Consider the following 21,314-nt stretch of genomic DNA (forward strand, 5'->3'; position numbering starts at 1 on the left):
TGTTGGCATTCGTCCCCAGATTTTACTAAATAGTCTTTACAGAGTCAACCGGGCTGTTCCTGCCATTGTCTTTTCTGGTAGTCAAGCAGGGGGCTGGAAGAACACAGCAAATCAGACTCTAACCCTTTTACAGTCCTGAAGAAGGGATATACTCGAAACATTGACTTCTCCACCTCCTGATGCTGCCTGGCTTGCTGTGTTCTTCCAGCCTCCTGCTTGTCTACCTTGGATTCCAGCATCTGCACTTTTATTGTCTTTTCCAGGTCTAGATCAATGCTGGATGGACCAACCAGTTTAATTTTTTTTCTTAAGTCTTTGTAGTGATTAATACAACTGAGTGGCTTGCTAGGCCATTTCAGAGAGCAGTTAAGAGTCAACCACATTACTGTGGGTCTCTAACATTATCATGTCAGATAGTGGGAAGGGGTAGACAGATTGGGAAAAGTCTTGTCAGGAGCTGATCTCTCCACTGCCCGGTTTGGCTGACTGGTTGGCTCTGTGCTGTAGATTTGATTTAATTCTGAACACAGCAGCAAGAGAGGAGGCAGCCAGTTTACAAAGAGGGAAAGGAGCAACTTCATTCTGAGCACGATACTGAAAGAAGTGGCAGTGAATTTTAAAAAAGCATGCAGAGCAGGGAGTCACGTTGTTCTGAACACAGTACCAAGAGAGACTAAGTGTGGAAAACAAAATTCAAGAGTGCTGTCACAGGAAATCTGAGTTTATTGGATGTTTAGAAGCTGCTCTTAAGGAGTAGTCTAAATAGCTAAAAACTTAGAACAAAGTATAATTTGTAAAGAATAGGATTTCAGGAAGGAACATGAGCAAAAGGAAGGTCAAATTAAATAAAGTCAAAAGAAAAGAAAATAACTTTATTTCCTTCAGTTTTACTCAATACAAAAAATTAATAAAGTTTATGCTTATCCTAAGGATAACAAATAGTTTTAAGAGTTACGAGATGCTAAATCAATGAGGAAAGTGGAATGTTTCTCCCATGGTATGTGTAAAGTCATGGACATTATTATGTCCCAAACAAACACATCTGAAGGAAATGTCACTGCTTGCACAACCTTGAGCACTTGGTTTCTGAACTTGACCAGCAGCAGGAGACACTGTTGTGTTTCTGTGAGGCAGAGAATTACATGGATAACACATATAGAGGGAGGTTGTCACACCACAGATTAGATTCATTCAGGTGGAGAGGGAATGCCTATTACCAGACAAACTAAGGAAACCAGTGAGGTAATACAGGAGTCCCCTGTGTCTCTTGTGCTTGCTAGGAGAAAGTGAGGACTGCAGATGCTGGAGATCAGCGTTAAGAGTGTGGTGCTAGGAAAGCACAGCAGGTAAGGCAGCATCCAAGAAGCAGGAGAATCAACGTTTTGGGCATAAGCCTTTCATCAAGAATGAGGGGTTGGGGTTGGGGGAAGGTAGCTGGGAAAGCGATTGGTGGATGTAGGTGAGGGAGAATGTGATATTTCAGAGGGGGGGGCAGTGATGGACGGACCGGAGGGTGGTGCCAAGTTGGAGGCTTGGGACCGGGATAATGTGGGGGGAGGGGAAATGAAGCTGCAGGTTCCCAAGACGAAATATGAGGCGTTCTTCATCCAGGCATTGGTTGGTAACGGTTTGGTGGTAGAGGAGGCCAAGGACCTGCATGTCCTTGATGGAGTGGGTGGTGGGGTTGGTGGGTGTGGGTGTCCCAGATATGTTCCTCTGAAACAATCTAGAAGAAGGTGTTCTGTCTCCCCGATGTAGAGGAGATCACAGTGGGTGCAATGGATGCAGTAGATGACATTGGTAGAGGTACAGGTGAATTTATGACTGAAGTGGAAGGATCCCTTGGGGCCTTGGATGGGGAGTGGTGTGGATGCAGGTTTTGCACTCCCTGCAGTGGCAGGGAAAGGTGCCAGGTGTGGGCTGGTGGGGAGTGTGGACTGACAAGGGAATCGCAGAGGGAATGGTGTTTTCGGCACACTGATAGGGATGGGGAGGGAAATATATGTCTGGTGTTGGGGTCTATTTAGAGATATGCGAAAGTGGCAGAGGATGATGCATTGTATGTGGAGATTGGTGGAGTGAAGGTGAGGACCAGGGGAGTTCTGTCCTTGTTGCGTTGGGAGGGGTGGGGTTCAAGGGTGGTGGTGTGTGAAGAGGAGGAGATACGCTGGAGGGTATTGTCAACCACGTGGGAAGGGAAATTGTGATTGTGGAAGAAGGAGGCCATCTGGGATTTTCTGAGGTGGAATTGGTCATCCTGGGAACTGATGCAGCAGAGGTGGAGGAATTGGGAATAAGGGATGACATTTTTACAGGGAGTAGGGTGGGAGGAGGTGAGTTTAGGTAGCTTTGGGAGTCGGTGGGCTTGTAGTATATGTCTGTGGTTAGTTGCTCCACATTTTATCGACTCTGACTGTCCAGCACACACAGTCCTCACTATCTGCCAATTGAATCTCTTTCCATGGAGGAAAGAAAACCATCTCATAAAATGAACTGTTAGGGCAGAATTGTTCAGGTAGTGGGGCAAAGAAAATGTAACTCCGCATGTCTTTGACACTTCATGGACTGGAGGTGAGATTTCAGCCTGGACAGGTGGCCTCTACTGAAACTCCAGAGTGTGACAGAACTGCCAGCTGCCCACATTCAATATACTGTTTGCAATGGTAACTAGAGAGATGCTGTGAGGAGCAAGTGCAATGAATAGAGTTGTTTTGGGGGGGGTGGGGGGGGGGGGGGGGGGGGGGGAGGTGCTGGTGTATAGGTGGTGATTTGGTGACTGGGTCCAAAAGGCCAGGAACTGTCCCATCTGCTGAGCCTTCCACCCCACCGCTGTTTGACTTCCTCCCACCGGTTTTCTCATCGTGGCTCGGCTAGAAGTTGGATTTAAGTTGCTAGTAACTGGGGTGAAGGTGGATGGGACACTACAACTCTTCCCACTTCCCCACCATCCCATTAAATCTGTGGAGAGGTTTGGGGGATAGGGTGGATGGATGGTGGGAAGGGCACTCAAGGAATTCTCCCAGCTCCTCCTGCTGCAAACTCATCAGTGGGATCCTTTAACTTTTCTGCCCCAGTGTCACTGATTAATGGAGGGGTTAGGAGTAAGAAACTTGAAAGCCGACCATCAGTAATTGAAGTTGGTGGCTCTCTTCAGCCCACCATCACTCATGTAAGGTGTAGTCAGAGGCAAAGAATTTCCATGTGCTGGAACAGAGCAGCTATGCGAATGAGTGTTTAGTAGCTTTGTTAAGTACAAGATGTGCAATCTTCAAAAGTTTGAGGATTTGAATTTAACACAAATGCATGGGAGCAGAATGTAAGAAAGTTTCCATGATCTTTAAGTCATAATAGCATAATTGATGAACCTGAATGCTGAGAACAAAATTCATGCCCAGATTAAATAACTAAATGGCACTGATTGTTTTGACTTCAAATATACTTGAAAGCTATTTCAGTTAAATTGTAATAATATACTGTTTGCATCCTGCTAGGATAATGTAAAATGCACTGAAGCCCCACAATCAATTCACTTATGAGTAGTGAGCCACTTTCACTCCTTGTTACAATCCAAACATGATATAAGAGTTGCCAAAGGAAAAACACAAATGGACCACATTATTTGTTCCCAAATAATGTTCATCCTGAACCTGGCAAAGGAATAAGTGTGCAATACAAAGTCCTACTGAAGAAGGTATTGTTATAGAAAACATTGCGATACAATAATACACTTACACTAATTTCAAGAAGGATAGGAACACTCATTCTCTGCTTGGTACAAATTCAGAAGGTCGTATCTTCATAACTGTAGACTTTAATGAATACCACCATCCATGCCAAGTATACCAAACAATTCCATCATCTGTTTTTGAAGAGAAAGGTCCTCTCATGTAATAATATCCATTCAGGTTAGCAGAGTGACATCTGCAAAATTCAAAATGAAAAATCATTTAACAAGTGGAAATATTAAAGAAATTGACATTTCATGACAGTAACTTCTTTTAATATATTTCCCTGATTAATGCTAGTGCAGACAGTCTGTATTTCAAAGTAACACAGACTACCATATCTAAGTTGCAGCCTTAAAACTTAATGGTGAATAAATTACTGCTTATAATAATTTAGTTTATACTAATAGTAGAATGTAGCATAATTTCCATTATATCTTATTTTATTTCCTAAATCTATCTGTGATTATAATAGGTTGCTCTGTTTGTTACTATTCTTTCTCCCATTCTTTTTTCTCTATAAATCTTTTGTTATTGTGACAATTGCACTTATGAATACTGGATGGTTGGAGATGGTGTCGATTTTTCTGTTCCTTGGATGCTGCCTGACCTGCTGTGCTTTACCAGCACCACTCTTATTCAGTGATATTTTAGCAGGTGGAGGGAAGCCTGTGACTTGGATGCACAAGATCATTTTTGATTATGAGCATTTTATATGGCCTAAAGGTTGTCAAGTTTTTGGAACTGGGTTCCACTGTCACTGTTTGAGAACATCTGTAAACAGATTAATTCCAGTCTGCAGAGCACTTTGTGATATGGACTGCAGGTCTTAGCAAGTTCCCTATGTATTGGCTTCTCTAGTGTTAGAAGTCCATGTATGCAAGTCCAAGTATCATATCCCATTGATAGCGAGTATTTCTTAACATTTGTTCTTCTGATGCCGACCAGACTGGTGAGGCAGAAGGAACAGCTCCTGGATCCATGAGCAGATCTCCTCCAGTCTTTGTTTCTACTCCTCTGCTACTGCACACCTTTATTGGAGCCGACACAAATATGGAGTAATCTGATTTGCCTCACCAACCTATTCCTCATCCTCCAGATTTCCCTGTGTATATGTTCATGGTTCTGGCAATTAGCTGAGAGTTGTTGACAGCAAAGCAAATAGTTTTTTCTTTTTCCAAAAACATGTGTGTGGAGGTGCAGCATCCTAGGAGGTGGAGACAAAGACTGGAGGAGGTCTGCTTATGATTGACAACAGCTACCAAAAGTGCATTGGAGCCAAGAGCTGTTCCTCTTATCTTACCTGTCCGAAGAGCTCTTGCATCCGAAGAGCAAATGTTTAGAAATTTTCACTGTCAATCGGATATGACATTGAATTTTCTCAATGACCATTAAACATTTTCCTGGAGTAGGTTGGTCATGAGTGCAAGCGAAAAGCAAGGAATTAACATTGAGCTGATGCGATAGCTTTCTTTTGTCAGCTTTATACATGGCCTTTTGACACCAGAGAAACCAATATACAAGGAGCTTCCTAAATCCTGCAGTCCATATCACAAAGTGCTCTATAGAGTGGAATTAGTCTGATTACAGATGTTCTCAAATGATTTAAGTGGAGCTCAGTTCCTAAAACCTGATAATCCTGTGGCCGTATAAAATGTTCGTATTCAAAAATGGTCTTGTGCCTCCAAGTCACAGACCACTAAACCATCACACCATCAACTCACTCAAGTTATTGAAATAATGTCCAAGACCCATTCTGGGATTGGTTTCAAGCTTCCTGTTTGAGCAGCTCACTGTCTCTAATCTGGACTCAAAATCGATCCCAGATTTATCTTTCCTCCTTAGTGTCCTCCTGCTCTGTCCCATAACCACTAGATTAACTCATTTGCTGAAATCACACTGAATATCATTTTTTCCAATGGTAATACTTTTACATATATTGCAACTGACACGACATTAGAAAGCAGAATTTTTGCTAATGAATGTTGGGACTTCTAAAGTTTACTTTAATATTTTTAAAGATAGGTGCAGTGCCCAGCTGCGTCCATTGAGAAGTAAAATTCATCCATCATGAAGGAGAAGGTACTGGGAAAGCTGAAAGGTCTGAAGGTGGATAAATCACCCAGACCAATGAACTACACAGAGGAAGTGAGGACTGCAGAATGTGGGAGATCAGCATTGAGAGTGTGGTGCTGGAAAAGCACAGCAAGTCAGGCAGCATCCAAGGAGCAGGAGAATTGACGTTTCGGGCAAAACGTCAATTTCCTTCATCAGGAATGAGGCTTGTGAGCTGGGGGACTGAGGGATAATTGGGAGGAGGGAGGTGGGATTGGATGGCAAGGTAGCTGAGAATGTGATAGGTAGGTTAAGGTGAGGAAGAAGGTGATGGGTCAGAGAGGAGGGTGGAGCATTGATGGGAAGGTGATGGACAGGTCAGGAGAGCTTGGGACTGGGATAATGTGGGGAAAGGGGGAAATTAGGAAACTGGTGAAATCCACATTTATCCCGTGTGATTGCAGGGTCCAAGGCGGAATATGAGGCTTGTGGGCCGGGGAGGGGTTGAAAGATCAATGGGATGGGGGTGGGGTTGTCTCACACCCTACCATCTTCGCACCCCCCAACCCCACCCCCATCCCATTTATCTCTCAGCCCTCCAGCCGACAAGTCTCATTCCTGATGAAGGGCTTATGTCCTTCAGGCCCTAAGGTCCTAAAGGTTCGGCGATGGAGGAGGCCCAGGACCTGCATGTCCTTGGCAGAGTGAGAGGGGGGAGTTGAAGTGTTCCACCACAGGGTGGTGGGGGTTGGTTCGTGTGGGTGTCCCCAGAGATATTCTCTGAAATAATCCACAAGTAGGTGTCCTGTCTCCCCTGATCTTCAGGACATGGCTGAAAAACTTCAGGGCAGAGTAGATGACCTGTGGAGCAGTGAGAGACGGGCGCTGAGATCCTTGTAGAGCGAGGAGGATAACTTCTTCAAGGTAGGCATCCTTGGAAGAGCCTTCACAATCGGGTTGAAATCAATTAGGAGAAAGTGAGGACTGCAGATGCCGGAGACCAGAGTCGAGAGTGTGGTGCTGGAAAAGCACAGCAGGTCAGGCAGCATCCGAGGAGTAAGAGAATTGATGTTTTGGGCATAAGCCCTTCATCAGGAATGAGGCTTGTCGGCTGGAGGACTGAGAGATAAATGGGATGGGGATGGAGGTGGGGTTGGGGGGTGCGAAGGTAGCTGAGACAACCCCACTCCCATTCCATTGATCTTTCAGCTCCACCCCCCCCCCCCCCCCCCCCCCCCCCAGCCCCCGGCCCACAAGCCTCATTCCTGATGAAGGGGTTATGCCCAAAATGTCAATTCTCCTGCCTCTTGGATGCTGCCTGACCCAATGGACTACACCCTAGAGTTCTAAAAAAGATAGTTGACAAGATTCTTGAAGTATTGCTGGTTATCTTTCAGGATTCAGGGAGGGTTCCAGCTGACTAGACAATGGCTAAAGTAAAGTTTAAGAAGGGAGAGAGGCAGAAATCAGAAAATTATAGACCAGTTAGCCTGACTTCAGTTGTGAGAAAATTTTAAGATCCAGTATTAAGGAGAATATTTCAGAGTAATTGGAAGTGCCTGGTAAAATAGGCTGAATCAGAACAGCTTCATAAAGGGGAGATCATGCATGACAAATCTGTGAGAATTCTTTGAGGAAATAACATGCAAGTTAGACAGAGCCAATGGACATCATCTATTTGGATTTCAAGAAAGCCTTTGACAAGGAACCATACTGGAAACTGCCAAATAAAATAAGAGCCCATGGTGTTATGAGCAAGGTACTAGCATGGATAGAGATATGGCTGACTGGCAGAAGGCAGAGAGTGGGGTAAAGGGATTTTTTTTTCAGGTTGACAACTAGTGAATAGTGGGGTTCTGCAGGGATCAGTGTTCATGTTATGTATTAATGATCTGGATGAAGGAACTGAGGGTACTGTTGCTAAATTTGCAAATGACATCAAAAGTAGATAGAGGGACAAATAATGTTGAGGTAGCAGGGAGGCTACAGCAGGACTTTGGCTATAAGAGTGGGCAAAGAAGTGGCAGATGGAATAAAATGTGGGTAAGTGTGAGGTTATGCATTTTGGTAGAAAGATCATTTTCTAGATGGGGAAAGGTTTCAGAAATCTGAAGTACAAAAAGTCTTTGTTCAGGATTCTCTTAAGGTTGACATGTAGGTTCAGTTGGCAGTTAGGAAGACAAATACAATGCTCGCATTCATTTTAATGGGGTTAGAATACAAGAACAGAGATACTACTGAGGCTGTACAAGACTTTCGTCAGACTGCATTTGGAATATTGTGAGCAGTTCTGGGCCCCATATCCAAGGAAGGGTGTGCTGGCATTGGACGGGTCAAGAGGAGGTTGACAAGAATGATTCTGGGGATGTCATATGAGGAGCAGTTGAGGACTTTGGGTCTGTACTCAGTGAAGTTTAGAAGGATAAGGGTGGATCTCATTGGAACTTACAGAATACTGTGGGGCCTGGATAGATGAAGAAGATGGTTCCACTCGTAGGAGAGACTAGAACACATGGGCACAACCTCAGAGTGAAGGGATGACTCTTTTTAACTCAGCCAGAGTGTGGTTAACCTGTGGAACTCATTGTTGCAGAAGTCTTGGGAGGCCACATCATTGAGTGTATTTAAGACAGAGGTAGATAGGTTCTTGATTAGTAAGGGGATTAAGGGTTATGTGGGAAGAAGGCAGCAGAATGGCATTGAGAAAGATATCAGCCAATGGTGGAGTAGATTCGATGGGCCAAATGGCCTAATTCTACATAGGAGAATTCTGCTCCTATATATTATGCTGTTATGGTCTAAATTGTTGTGGTGCTTTAATCCTTGAAACATCATTGTTTCTGTTTGGCATTACAAATTCAATTGTACTTGGCCTTATTTCAAGCAGCAATAAATGTTCTGATCAATAATTCGCTCTTTGAGTGGTTTTCAGGAACTTTGTGTTTTTACCTTGCATGGATGATAATTCAGAAACTAAACAGCAGTTAAAATCATGTCAGTGCCTCATATCCTGCAGACACCTTTATCTGGCTGAATATCTCTGGTATCATTTCCTGGAGAAAGTTACATTTAATTTCATGCATTCTACTGTGAGGGTACAAAATGGAGGAAGGAACATTTAGCCTACATGTAGATGTTCGACTCCACAGTTTCAAATTTCACAGATTCCTGAAGAAGGGCTTATGCCCGAAACGTCGATTCTCCTGTTTCTTTGCTGCCTGACCTGCTGCACGTTTCCAGCAACACATTTTTAAGCTCCACAGTTTCAAATAAAAGGCTCAGTTTGAGTGACTCCCCTATTTGTCAATTGCAAAATTACCTGCGAATGTAGTGTGGGCGGCACGGTGGCACAGTGGTTAGCACTGCTGCCTCACAGCGCCAGAGACCCAGGTTCAATTCCCGCCTCAGGCGACTCTCTGTGTGGAGTTTGCACATTCTCCCCGTGTCTGCGTGGGTTTCCTCCGGGTGCTCCGGTTTCCTCCCACACTCCAAAGATGTGCAGGTCAGGTGAATTGGCCATGCTAAATTGCCCGTAGTATTAGGTAACGGGTTGCGCTTCGGCGGGGCGGTGTGGACTTGTTGGGCCGAAGGGCCTGTTTCCACACTGTAAGTAATCTAATCTAATCTAATCTAATTGTCATTGCTGGTTTAATGGATAGAAATTATCCTGTTTAAAAATGAGTGACAGTAAAGTCTTTCACATTCTGGTCTAGCTCTAACGCCAGTAATATATGAACTATCGACAAATGCATTCAGCAAGAAAAATGACTAATCTTTCACAAACCTGTTATACCACCAACCAGCTTTGTCTTCCCTTGCACAGTTTCCCTCATAGCGGTCATTATCTCTGTCCTTTGTGCTGAACCTCATGCCATTGTGATTGGCCCACCATGCAACTTCTGGATGAAACGTACCACTCAGTGAGTTTCCTGCATTTCCAGAATAGTCACCAAAGGTTAACTGGTATGAATTCTGTGAAGGAAAAATAAGCAATGTACATGTGGGTTTGTTTTAATTGGTGTTCCTCCAAAGCAGCGTCCATCATTCAGGATGGTATCAAAGTTCTACCTTTTGCCATGTGAGACCACTGTGTTCTGGTGTGCCACTGTTGGCCCATGAGTTAGACTTCTTGGTTTAGTGAATGCTGTTTCTCAGGACAAGGATTAAAAAAAGGAGACAATTCAACAAGAGTACATTTGGTACAATGTGTGTCTGCAGATTGCAAGGTTATATCAGGACAGACAAAACTAAGTTGTCAGGCTGACCACCTGACCGAAAAATAATTTTGTTCACACGCTGTCAAGAATTGGATGCAGAGAATGATCCTTGCCATTGAAAGAGTAGGCTGAAAGTTCACCTGACATGGGCCTATTTTGATTGACATCTGAAAATTGCTGACACTTTGATGTCCCCAGGCAGCTCACACATGGAGTGGACTGAAAGACGTGATCATTGCATCCCTCCAGTAAATGAAGAAGAAGATTGAGCAGGGCTGTGATTTGCCTCTGAGGGAGCATAGTGCTGCTCTGGAGAAAAGGTAATTAGATTGGAAGAGAGTTTTTCAAATTTGACGGCATTTTATGTATGTAAATTGTTGCCTTATTTGTTTAACCATTACATGAAATGGCGTATTAGTTGGACAATATCCGAGTTCCTTGAATCCACAAAAAGAGCTGCAACATTTTTGACAAGGTTTCTGTTTCAATTACTTAACATCACTTATTCCTTCTCGAAGTTTGTTAAAAGATTTGGTTATTTTCCCTTGAATTTAAAAACATATTTCCAGTGCACTCATGCAAACAGGTACAACAATATGAATTACAGCAAAGCAAAGACCAAAAGATACAATTATAAATTTGATTAGCTCAGTCACTTAATAGTCCTCACCTGCTCATTTTGCACTCTGAAACTTCTATATTGGGCATTACGTTTTTCGCCATCCCAGTCAGTAAGATCAATTTTCAAATTATAGTCTCCTGATAGAAAAATATGAAAAATTTAAGTTTTCATCTATTTGTCGGGTTAGTTTGTCAAATGACAATCCTGAATGACCTTGGTTGTTTGTGGTTAAACTGTGCCCCCACTTCTAGATTCCTCCATAAAAGGAAATATCCTTCAAGGATCTACCCTGCCAAGCCCCCTTGGAATCTTATAGGTTTCATAAGATCACCTCTCATTTTTAGAAACTCCACTGAGCAGAAGTCGAACCCACTCAGCCCTTCTTCATGAGACAGCGCCTTCATCCCAAGAACCAGACTAATGAACCTTCTGTAAGTTGCTTTGGGTGCAAAGTTATTGTGTATCCTTCCTACAGTCAACACCAAGCTGCTGTACTCGAAATGCAGCCTGACCTGTTCCCTGCACAGCTGTAGCCAAACTTCCCACTTTTATACTCAATCCAACTTGCAATAAAGTCCTAAATTCCATTTGCCTTTCTAATAATTTACTGTACCTCCAGGCAAACATTATGATTCATGTACAAAGATACTCAAATATTTGTATGGTAGCATTCTGCAGTCTTTCAACCTCAAATTTTCCCATATTATTTAATTTGATTTGATTTATTATTGTCACATGTAGCTAGGTACAACATAAAATTGTGTGTGGGGTACAGGCAGATCATACCATACAAAATGCATTGGGATAACAGAACAGAGTGAAGAATACAATGTTATGGCTGCAGAGAAGATGCACAAAGAGTGGGATCAATGGTTAAGTTTAAAATTTGAGAGATCCATTCAGAGGTCTGATAACAGCATCTGTTGGTCTGTGTGTTTTTGTATCTTCTGCCTGATGGAAGAGGTTGGAAAAGGTAATAACCAAGGTGGGAGGGGAGTTTGATTATGTTGGCTGCCTTCCCAAAGCAGTGAGGATGTATAGATGGAGTCAATGGATAGAAGGTTGGATTGCACGATGGGCCGCGTTCACAACTCTCTGTAGTTTCTTACCGTCCTAGGAAGAGCAGTTGCCATACCAAGCTGTGAATGCATCCAGATAGAATGCATTCTATGGTACATCTATGAAAATTGTTACGAATATTTATGTACATGCTGATTTTCTTTAGCTTCCTAAGGAAGTAAAGGCATTGTTGGCCCTTCTTGACCATGGGTGGACCAGAACAGATTGTTGGTAATCATCACTCACAGGAACTTGACACTTTCAACAATCTCCACCTTACCACTGTTGATATAGGCTCTTTGAAACCCCTTTCTTTCATACCTAACTTGATATGATTCAAAAAACTTATCTACAATACTGTGTTTCCCTTCATCAAATTCACCACTGCATTTCATAAATTGTTGAGGTCCCAGCATTGATACCTTTAGCAGTCCGAGTTATACTGGAATAGTTATCCTTTATCCATGCTGGTATATCAGCCCAATATTATGAAGTCACATCTTGTGCAGTATTGTTTTATGTGGCATCTTAGTGAATCCAAAATTACTAGATGCACTAGTTACCCTCTATCCACCTTTGCTGGTTAACATTCTCAAAGAACTTCAATAAATTTATCTGAACAAAATTCATTTAATGAAACTATGACTCTGCCTGATTATTATGATGTTCTAAGCGTGCTAACAACTGTCTCGTTCATCATGGATTCCAGCATTTTGTAAATAACACCTCTTAGATAACCAGCATGAGGTTTCCTGACTCTCTCTTGAATTTGTGGTTTTCGAAGCTGCTGGAATCTTTCCAGAATATCAGAGATTTTACAAGATTCCAACCACTGCACCAAGTGGTTGCACGGCTATGTTGGTTCAGTTGGCTGGACAGCTAGTCTGCAATACAGAGTGGCGCTAAGAGCATGGGTTCAATTTCCACACTGGCTGAGGTTACAGTGAAGGGTTTTCCTTCTCAAATTGTTCCCTGACCTCAGGTGTGGTGACCCTCAGGTGAAATCACCTTCAGTCATCTCTCTCTCCAAGGAGACAGCAGCCTGAGAGTTGGTCTGGTAAGAGTTTAGTGATTTTTCTCTCCATCTTACTGTTCTGAATTCATGTGTTCAAGCTGTATAACTGATTTTCAACATTTTGAGTTCTGTTTTTCAAGTTGGTGCTGCCAACATTTGTGGTTCATGAAATTCTCGGGCACTACAATACAGAAACTTAAGATAGCACCAATTTTTGTTCTAGTGAACTGGCACCTACTCTACTCTTGTACTATCTGCTGCAAACTACTTGTATAATGTGTCTTACCATATGCAGGGTCCATCTCAATCTTATTCTCTAAATCAGTACAGAGACAGTATCTGACCTGGCGACTCCAAACGTAAAATCAAGTGATGATTTTTCTTCACCATGAGTGTCTTGTTGGTCTTTTATCAGTTGCTATTCCTCCATTGCACTGCCAGGTATCAGTCCTTTGGTATCTGAGAGTTTGTGGTGAGGTAAGGTGGGTTGGGGGGTGGGACACGTGGGGAGCAAGAAGTGCTCAAACCATTTGAAGTTTGCAAATTAGAAGTTACTGTGGGGTGAAGGTACCTGGAATGTGAAAATACAGTCAACTCAAGGGATTTAACTCTCATTGGCTGTGGCTTCAGCAGTGGATGGTCTGATCTGTTGAGCACCATCTCCTCTATGAAATGTACATGTTGCTGGACCTGTTTACATTCTGCTGCCTTTATTACATGCCTTCTAACTCTTTGAGAGAGGAAAGCACCAGTGAATGTGATAAGTTTGGTCTTGTCAATGTTGAATAACTGGTAGTGTATGCAAGATGTGAGGTGGACGAGAGGCTTGCTACATATGTGAGCATGAGGTAAAGCTTTGAAGATTACGTAGGTTATGATTGAAGAGATTAGTAGCTGAGAGATTGATCCAATGAGCAGTGGGAGAGGTAGGAGGTATAGTTGTAAGAAATGCATTTGAACACATGTTCACTGACCTTGATCACTTGCCTGCAATTATTGAATTATTTTATTTTTTCACATCCAGCTCCTTACAGCTTGACGCATGACATCAACTGTCATAGATATTCTGTCTCACTGCCTTCTGAAAGGCAGTGAGAAAAGAGGGAAAGGTCACCCATGAGTTCTGTGGCAAAGGAATTTGTGAAGGGTTTTAATGGGATGGCATAAAAAGAAAGGCTGATATTTGTACCCATTGATTGCTTCATGCATTGACAGGCCTTTCTGTGTACAATATTTAGGAACATGGAGAAATCCAGCACAATCTTGTTTGAGGGTTTTGCACCAAGCTTAGGTTCATGCTCTCCAGTGTCGTAATCGTGACCCTGTAACCACTTGTGGATGCATCCATTGTGCAAAGTCAATTGGCAATGACTTATCTTTCATTGCAGAAACCAGCCAATATCTGGATGCTGCAGTGGGAGATCCAACTACTCTCCTCCAAGCTCAGCTTGGAACTACCATGAACAGATTGCTGTCACCATAGTTATGAACACCAACATTCAAAAGGGGTTTGTTAGGTTTCATAGAAAGTATGGTGCTTAAACCTAGTGTCCTCTATCAGGATGACAGCTTCAACCTCCCCCTGTAATGGTATCTCAACACCAGATCATCCTTTACTTACAAATAGAAAGTCCTTGATACTGATCCAGCTCCGAGGAGAAAGTGAGGACTGCAGATGCTGGAGATCAGAGCTGAAAATGTGTTGCTGGAAAAGCGCAGCTGGTCAGGTAGCATCCAAGGAGCAGGAGAATCGACGTTTCTGGCATAAGCCCTTCTTCAGGAATGAGGAAAGTTGTGTCCAGCAGGCTAAGATAAAAGGTAGGGAGGAGGGACTTTGGGGAGGGGCGTTGGAAATGCGATAGGTGGAAGGAGGTCAAGGTGAGGGTGATAGGCCGGAGTGGGGTGGGGGCGGAGAGGTCAGGAAGAAGATTGCAGGTTAGGAAGGTGGTGCTGAGTTCGAGGGATTTGACTGAGACAAGGTAGGGGGAGGGGAAATGAGGAAACTGGATAAATCTGAGTTCATCCCTTGTGGTTGGAGGGTTCCTAGGCGGAAGATGAGGCGCTCTTCCTCCAACCGTCATGTTGCTATGATCTGGCGGTGGAGGAGTCCAAGGACCTGCATGTCCTTGGTGGAGTGGGAGGGGGAGTTGAAGTGTTGAGCCACGGGGTGGTTGGGTTGGTTGGTCCGGGTGTCCCAGAGGTGTTCTCTGAAACGTTCTGCAAGTAGGCGGCCTGTCTCCCCAATATAGAGGAGGCCACATCGGGTGCAGCGGATGCAATAACTGATGTGTGTGGAGGTGCAGGTGAATTTGTGGCGGATATGGAAGTGTCCCTTGGGGCCTTGGAGGGAGGTAAGGGGGGAGGTGTGGGCGCAAGTTTTGCATTTCTTGCGGGTGCAGGGGAAGGTGCCGGGAGTGGAGGTTGGGTTGGTGGGGGGTGTGGACCTGACGAGGGAGTTACGGAGGGAGTGGTCTTTTCGGAACACTGATATGGGAGGGAAGGGAAATATATCCCTGGTGGTGGGGTCCGTTTGGAGGTGGCGGAAATGACGGCAGATGATACGCTGTATATGGAGGTTGGTGGGGTGGTAGGTGAGGACCAGTGGGGTTCTGTCCTGGTGGCGGTTGGAGGGGCGGGGCTCAAGGGCGGAGGAGCGGGAAGTGGAAGAGATGCGGTGGAGGGCATTGTCGACCACATCTGGGGGGAAATTGCGGTCTTTGAAGAAGGAGGCCATCTGGGTTGTACAGTATTGGAACTGGTCCTCCTGGGAGCAGATGCGGCGGAGACAAAGGAATTGGAAATATGGGATGGCGTTTTTACAGGGTGGGAGGAGGTGTAGTCTAGGTAGCTGTGGGTGTCGGTCGGTTTATAGTAAATGTCCGTGTTGATTCGGTCGCCCGAGATGGAAATGGAAAGGTCTAGGAAGGGGAGGGAGGAGTCTGAGACGGTCCTGGTGAATTTGAGGTCGGGGTGGAAGGTGTTGGTAAAGTGGATGAACTGTTCAACCTCCTCATGGGAGCACGAGGCAGCGCCGATACAGTCATCGATGTAGTGGAGGAAAAGGTGGGGGTGGTGCCTGTGTAGCTGCGGAAGATGGACTGTTCCAAATATGGGTGCCCATGGCTACTCCTTTGGTTTGGAGGAAGTGGGAGGATTGGAAAGAGAAGTTGTTCAGGGTGAGGACCAGTTCAGTCAGTCAAAGGAGGGTGTCAGTGGAAGGGTACCGGTTGGTTCGGCGGGAAAGGAAGAAACGGAGGGCTTTGAGTCCTTTGTGATGGAGGACCGACCAACAAACCCAACCACCCCATGGCTCAACACTTTAACTCCCCCTCCCACTCCACCAAGGACATGCAGGTCCTTGGACTCCTCCATCGCCAGACCATAGCAACACGACAGTTGGAGGAAGAGCGCCTCACCTTCCATCTAGGAACCCTCCAACCACAAGGGATGAACTCAGATTTATCCAGTTTCCTCATTTCCCCTCCCCCTACCTTGTCTCAGTCAAATCCCTCGAACTCAGCACCACCTTCCTAACCTGCAATTTTCTTCCTGACCTCTCCGCCCCCACCCCACTCCAGCCTATCACCCTCACCTTGACCTCCTTCCACCTATCGCATTTCCAACGCCCATCCCCCAAGTCCCTCCTCCCTACCTTTTATCTTAGCCTGCTGGACACACTTTCCTCATTCCTGAAGAAGGGCTTATGCCCGAAACGTCGATTCTCTTGCTCCTTGGATACTGATCCAACTCCCTCAAAGTCAGCTTGCAGAGTGAACAGGATGTCTGACACCCAAGTTTTTATCAGTCAGCCAGTGCTCCCTGATCAGCCCAGGTGAACAGCACCAATCAGGGAACACATGTTCTATGACGTCCACCTGGTTGAACTTGTTACAATCACTACACTGATCTCTGTTTCTATACAGTGTACACGAACACCAACTAGTCGCCAGAAGACATGACCCACTATCACGATTATCCTTACATACAGACAAAGAAGGACGTCACTTTGACTGGGACAACACATCCATCATAGGATAGCCCAAACAGAGACACGCACGGGAATTCTTACAGCCTGGCATTCAAATCGGAACTCCATCAACAAAAACATCAATTTAGACCCCATCTACCATCCTCTGAGAAAAAGAACCGGAAATGATATTACCCACCTTAAGAGACCAAGACACATAAACAGAAAGTGTGACATAACACCAGCACTTCACCGTGCTGAAAAGTCTGAAAACAAATCTGCTAGCGCAGCAAGCAAACTTACAACCAGAAAACTTCTCTCTTCCTGTCTGCCATTTCCAACAGGGATTGCAGTGTAGTGTCATTGTCAGAACATTTGGGAACATGCCACTGCACTGTCACATCACAATTTACTCTTCTTCCTATTCAGAATCACTGAACAAACTATTCCAGCAAATAAGATGCAAGTGAGTTGCAAGCTAACTTGAAGTGTAGCATAAATTTGAGTGCCTGGTGAGGCATGCATGTAACCAATAGCACATTTGGCTTGAGCTGTATCGAGGAATTCTGCAAATTAACAGGCAGTGTGAAGTTGGTCAAGCAATCTAAAGGGGCCAAATGGCCTAAGCCTGCTTTTATTTATTACAGGTAGTTCTTCTATAACACAATGGTTGTGTTCTTGTGAAACCTCACATTTTAGAAAAATTGCACTTTCAAAACAGCGCTTAAAGTGTTGGTGATGTAATTATGTTGCAGCCAACACATGTTTTAAATGTTCGTGCTTTAGAAACAGTGTCCCCAGTCCGTCAATCACATTACAACAAATTTGCAGTAACGAAACGCATGTCATAGCAGAACAACATGTATGTCTTTATGGTTGCATCACAAGGAATGTGTGGAGATGAAGTACTCATCATAATCCCCAGACCTATTTGCAGCTTTTATCAACTTCTTGGCCCTCTCCCAAGCCAAGTATCTCCAATGTCCTCCAATAATTATAATGGATTATACATGATTTTAAATTGGCAATTTATAAAATTTTTGATTGCCAAGGGTGATGTACATTTTGCATCTAGCACGGTGTCTTTAACTGATGTAGTGATGCTTATGTTATCCTTGTAACTGGGTCAGGGATCCCACAATATTGAAAAATCCAATAGATGATTTTTACAGCTCACCAATATATACAAATATTACATTCATAGAAACTTCAGTGTCTGCACTAACATTGAGCTGTTTGTTTACAAGCAGTAGTCTTTTTCCATCAGAATGCCATGTTTCAAATGACCACAGCTGAGATGGAGTCTGAGATCTTTACATCCTCAGGTCACATGCTATGATGATATCCTGCACGTGTCTCTTAAAGGTATGTTTACATACTGTGTCTGTTAAAGGTATATAGATTAACTGACTGTGAGATATAACACAAGGTGTATTTTGGGATATGGAACCAACATGATAGTTGGATAGATCAACTCCTGTTCCTACATTCATATAAGTAAAATGCTTTAAATAGAAAATGAATGAAAATATTGAAAGAAAATCATTAATATATATATTGAGTCCCAATCTACATAGTTTCTGGCAGCAGTGGGAAATAAATGTCATCTTTTGTTTATTAATTATCACTTTAGGTGGAAAGGAAATGGGATGCTGGGAATAATTGCAAGTTAAAAGTGAGCAACTGTGTTTGTTGTACTGTTCCTGTCTTGCAGTGGATTGAGTATTTATGTTTCTTTTGATGACAAAGGCACTCATTTGATTCAAATAACTTGTTGTGAATAAATCTAAATTGGACTCCTGTGATTAATATCTGACCACTGAGTTATTTTAGTGGCATAATGAGAGGCACACCCAGTAAAGCCTTTCCCTGAAGATACAGAGGTGCTAATCAACAAGGTTTAAACCTTTTGGTTTGGTGCAGAGAAACAAAAACCCTACAGGTCTCGATCCTTCCCAATTTGCCCTTCCATTTCCCAAGCCCAAAATTTTGGCAGATATACTGTAACTTCCTTGGGTGTTGAATTTTCCCCTGCAAAGACATATAAATGAAATTCAGTGGTGAATATCAACCAGAGTTCACAGAAACACCTGAGCTTCTGATCTATGCATAGTGCTGGCTTTTTGCCCAAGGTATGTTATTGTCTAAACGGATACAGATGGGTGAATTATAATCAGGGGCAAAAGTTTAGTCCACATTGCAGAACGTACTTTCCAAATTAGGACTGGATTTGCTAGGACTATACTCACTGAAATTTAGAAGAATGAGGGGGGTGTCTCATTGAAACTTTTAAAATTCATATAGATTAGACAGGGTAAATGCAGGAAAAATGTTTCTGATGACCAGGGAGTCCAGAACCAGGGTCATAGTCTAGGCATTTGAGGTGTCCATTTAGTACCTGGGTGAGGAGAAATTTCTTCACCAAGAGTCAGTGAGCCTATGGAATTCTATGCCCTAGAAAGGGCTTGAGGCCAAAACATTGCAAGTTTCAAGGAGTTAGATATAGTTCATAGGACTAAAGGGATCAAAGGGTACAGGGAGAAAGAATGAACAGTATGTTGAGTTGGATGATCAGCTATGATCATACTGAATTACAGACCAGGCTTGAAGGACCAAGTGGGCACCTGCACATCCATCAATGTCACTTATTGTATCCATTGCTCCCGATGCGGTCTCCTCTACATTGGGGAGACTGGACGCCTCCTCGCAGAGCGCTTTAGGGAACATCTCCGGGACACCCGCACCAATCAACCACACCGCCCCGTGGCCCAACATTTCAACTCCCCCTCCCACTTGGCCGAGGACATGCAGGTTCTGGGCCTCCTCCACTGCCTCTCCCTCACCACCTGACGCCTCATCTTCTGCCTCGGACCACTTCAACCCTAGGGCATCAATGTGGACTTCACCAGTCTCCTCATTTCCCCTCCCCACCTCTCCCCACCCCCGCGCCCCCCCCCCCCCCACCTTACCCCAGTTCCAACCTTCCAGCTCAGTACGGTCCTCATGACCTGTCCTACCTGCCAATCTCCCTTCCCACGTATCCGCTCCACCCTCCCCTCTGTCCCATCACCCCCATTCACCTATAGAACGCTTTGCTACCTTCTCCCCACCCCCTCTCTGACCTATCACCTCCATCCCCAACACCATTCACCTAGTGTACTCTTTGCTACCTTCTCCCCAGCACCCCCCCCCCGCCCTCATTTTTCTTTCCACCCTGGAGACTCTGTGCCTCTATTCCTGATGAAGGTCTTTTGCCCGGAATGTCAATTTTCCTACTCCTTGGATGCTGCCTGACCTGCTGTGCTTTTCCAGCACCAGTCTAATCTAAACACTTGAAGGACCAAGTGGCCTACTCCTGGTACTGTTTTCTATGTTTCTATGTTTTTTTTCTTTATTTACAACCCAAAAACATGTAAAATGTGCCTTTGTGTCCTGGTGCCCAGTGTTGCTACAGACTGCAGGGGAGTGGATATGTCATGACTATATCACTCTACTAATAATCCAGAACTCAAATTTTTGTAACACATTTTTGTAACACATTGTTGTAACTTGGTATTAAAGTCTATCTAAAAATAAAAATGCATTCAGCAAAAGTGTTCATGAAGCTGTCAGTTTGCATTAAAAGCCAACTGGTTTAATAATGATCTTCATGTAAGTGAGGTAGGTAAGAGGATTCTGAATTCAGGAGTGGAGGAGCCTCAGCCCTTGACCTTGTTCAACAGGTATGAGATTTTTGCTCCCTATATGGATGAGGAAAAGGGCTGTGGACAGGATGAGCCAGCTGACCATGGCACCATGGTGCAGAAGGCCATTCAAGAGGGGGGAGCAAAAAGATAAGTAGTTGTTAGACGGGATTCTATAATTAGGGGGACAGAGCTGGATCGGGAGTCCTGCACGATGTGTTGCCTGCCCAGTGCCAGGGTGCAGGACATCTCTGACCAGCTTGAAAGGATACTGGAGTGGGAGGGAGAAGATCCAGTTGTTGTGGCCCACGTTGGTACTAACAACATAGGTAAGGCTAGGAAGGAGGACCTGTTTGGGAAGTATCATGTACTAGGAAAGAAATTGAATAACAGGTCCTCGAGGGTCATAATCTCTGGATTACTGCCTGAGCCATGTACTAATTGGCATAGGGATAAAAAAATTAGGGAAGTAAACATGTGGCTGAGAGATTGGTGTGGGAAAGAGGGATTCCATTTCATGGGACATTGGCATCAGTTTTAGAATCGGTCTCCACCGATGGGACGGTCTCCAGCTGAACTGATCTGGAACCAATGTTCTGGCAAAAAGGATAAATAGGGTGGTCACTAGGACTTTAAACTTGTGAGTCCGGAGAAGGGAAAGGAAAAGCAACAGGGAGTATGGAGTCAAGGAGAAAGATAAGCAGCAGGTTAGCATATGTGCAGGGTTTAAGTTCAAGGCAGACAAGGAATGAAGCAAAAGGGAAGGATAACTTAGGACATATTACAAGAGACGATGGAAATCATGAGGATAAGAAAATTAGCATTAAGGTGCTTTACCTGAATGCTCGTAATATTCAAAACAAAGTTGATGAATTAACGGCACAAATCATCATGAATGATTGCAGGGGGTTCAGGACTGGCAGTTAAACATCCAAGGATTTACAACTTATTGAAAGGACAGGGATGTGGGC

The 21,314-nt window shown here is 44.1% G+C and overlaps 1 protein-coding gene across 1 annotated transcript in view; it reads right to left on the bottom strand.

The window, feature by feature from the left end:
* Window positions 1-851: 851 nt before the first annotated feature.
* Window positions 852-21,314, bottom strand: part of fgl1 (fibrinogen-like 1) — a 41,315-nt gene continuing 20,852 nt past the window's right edge. Inside the window, exons 6-8 of the mRNA XM_072570287.1 lie at window positions 10,668-10,756; window positions 9,565-9,752; window positions 852-3,921 (exon numbers count right to left, since the gene is read on the bottom strand). Coding sequence (XP_072426388.1) covers window positions 3,759-3,921; window positions 9,565-9,752; window positions 10,668-10,756 — 440 coding nt within the window. The 3' untranslated portion in view covers window positions 852-3,758. The remainder of the gene's footprint in view (window positions 3,922-9,564; window positions 9,753-10,667; window positions 10,757-21,314) is intronic.

The sequence above is a fragment of the Chiloscyllium punctatum genome, chromosome 1, assembly GCF_047496795.1.
Source record: "Chiloscyllium punctatum isolate Juve2018m chromosome 1, sChiPun1.3, whole genome shotgun sequence".
In the NCBI taxonomy this organism is placed as follows: Eukaryota; Metazoa; Chordata; class Chondrichthyes; order Orectolobiformes; family Hemiscylliidae; genus Chiloscyllium; species Chiloscyllium punctatum.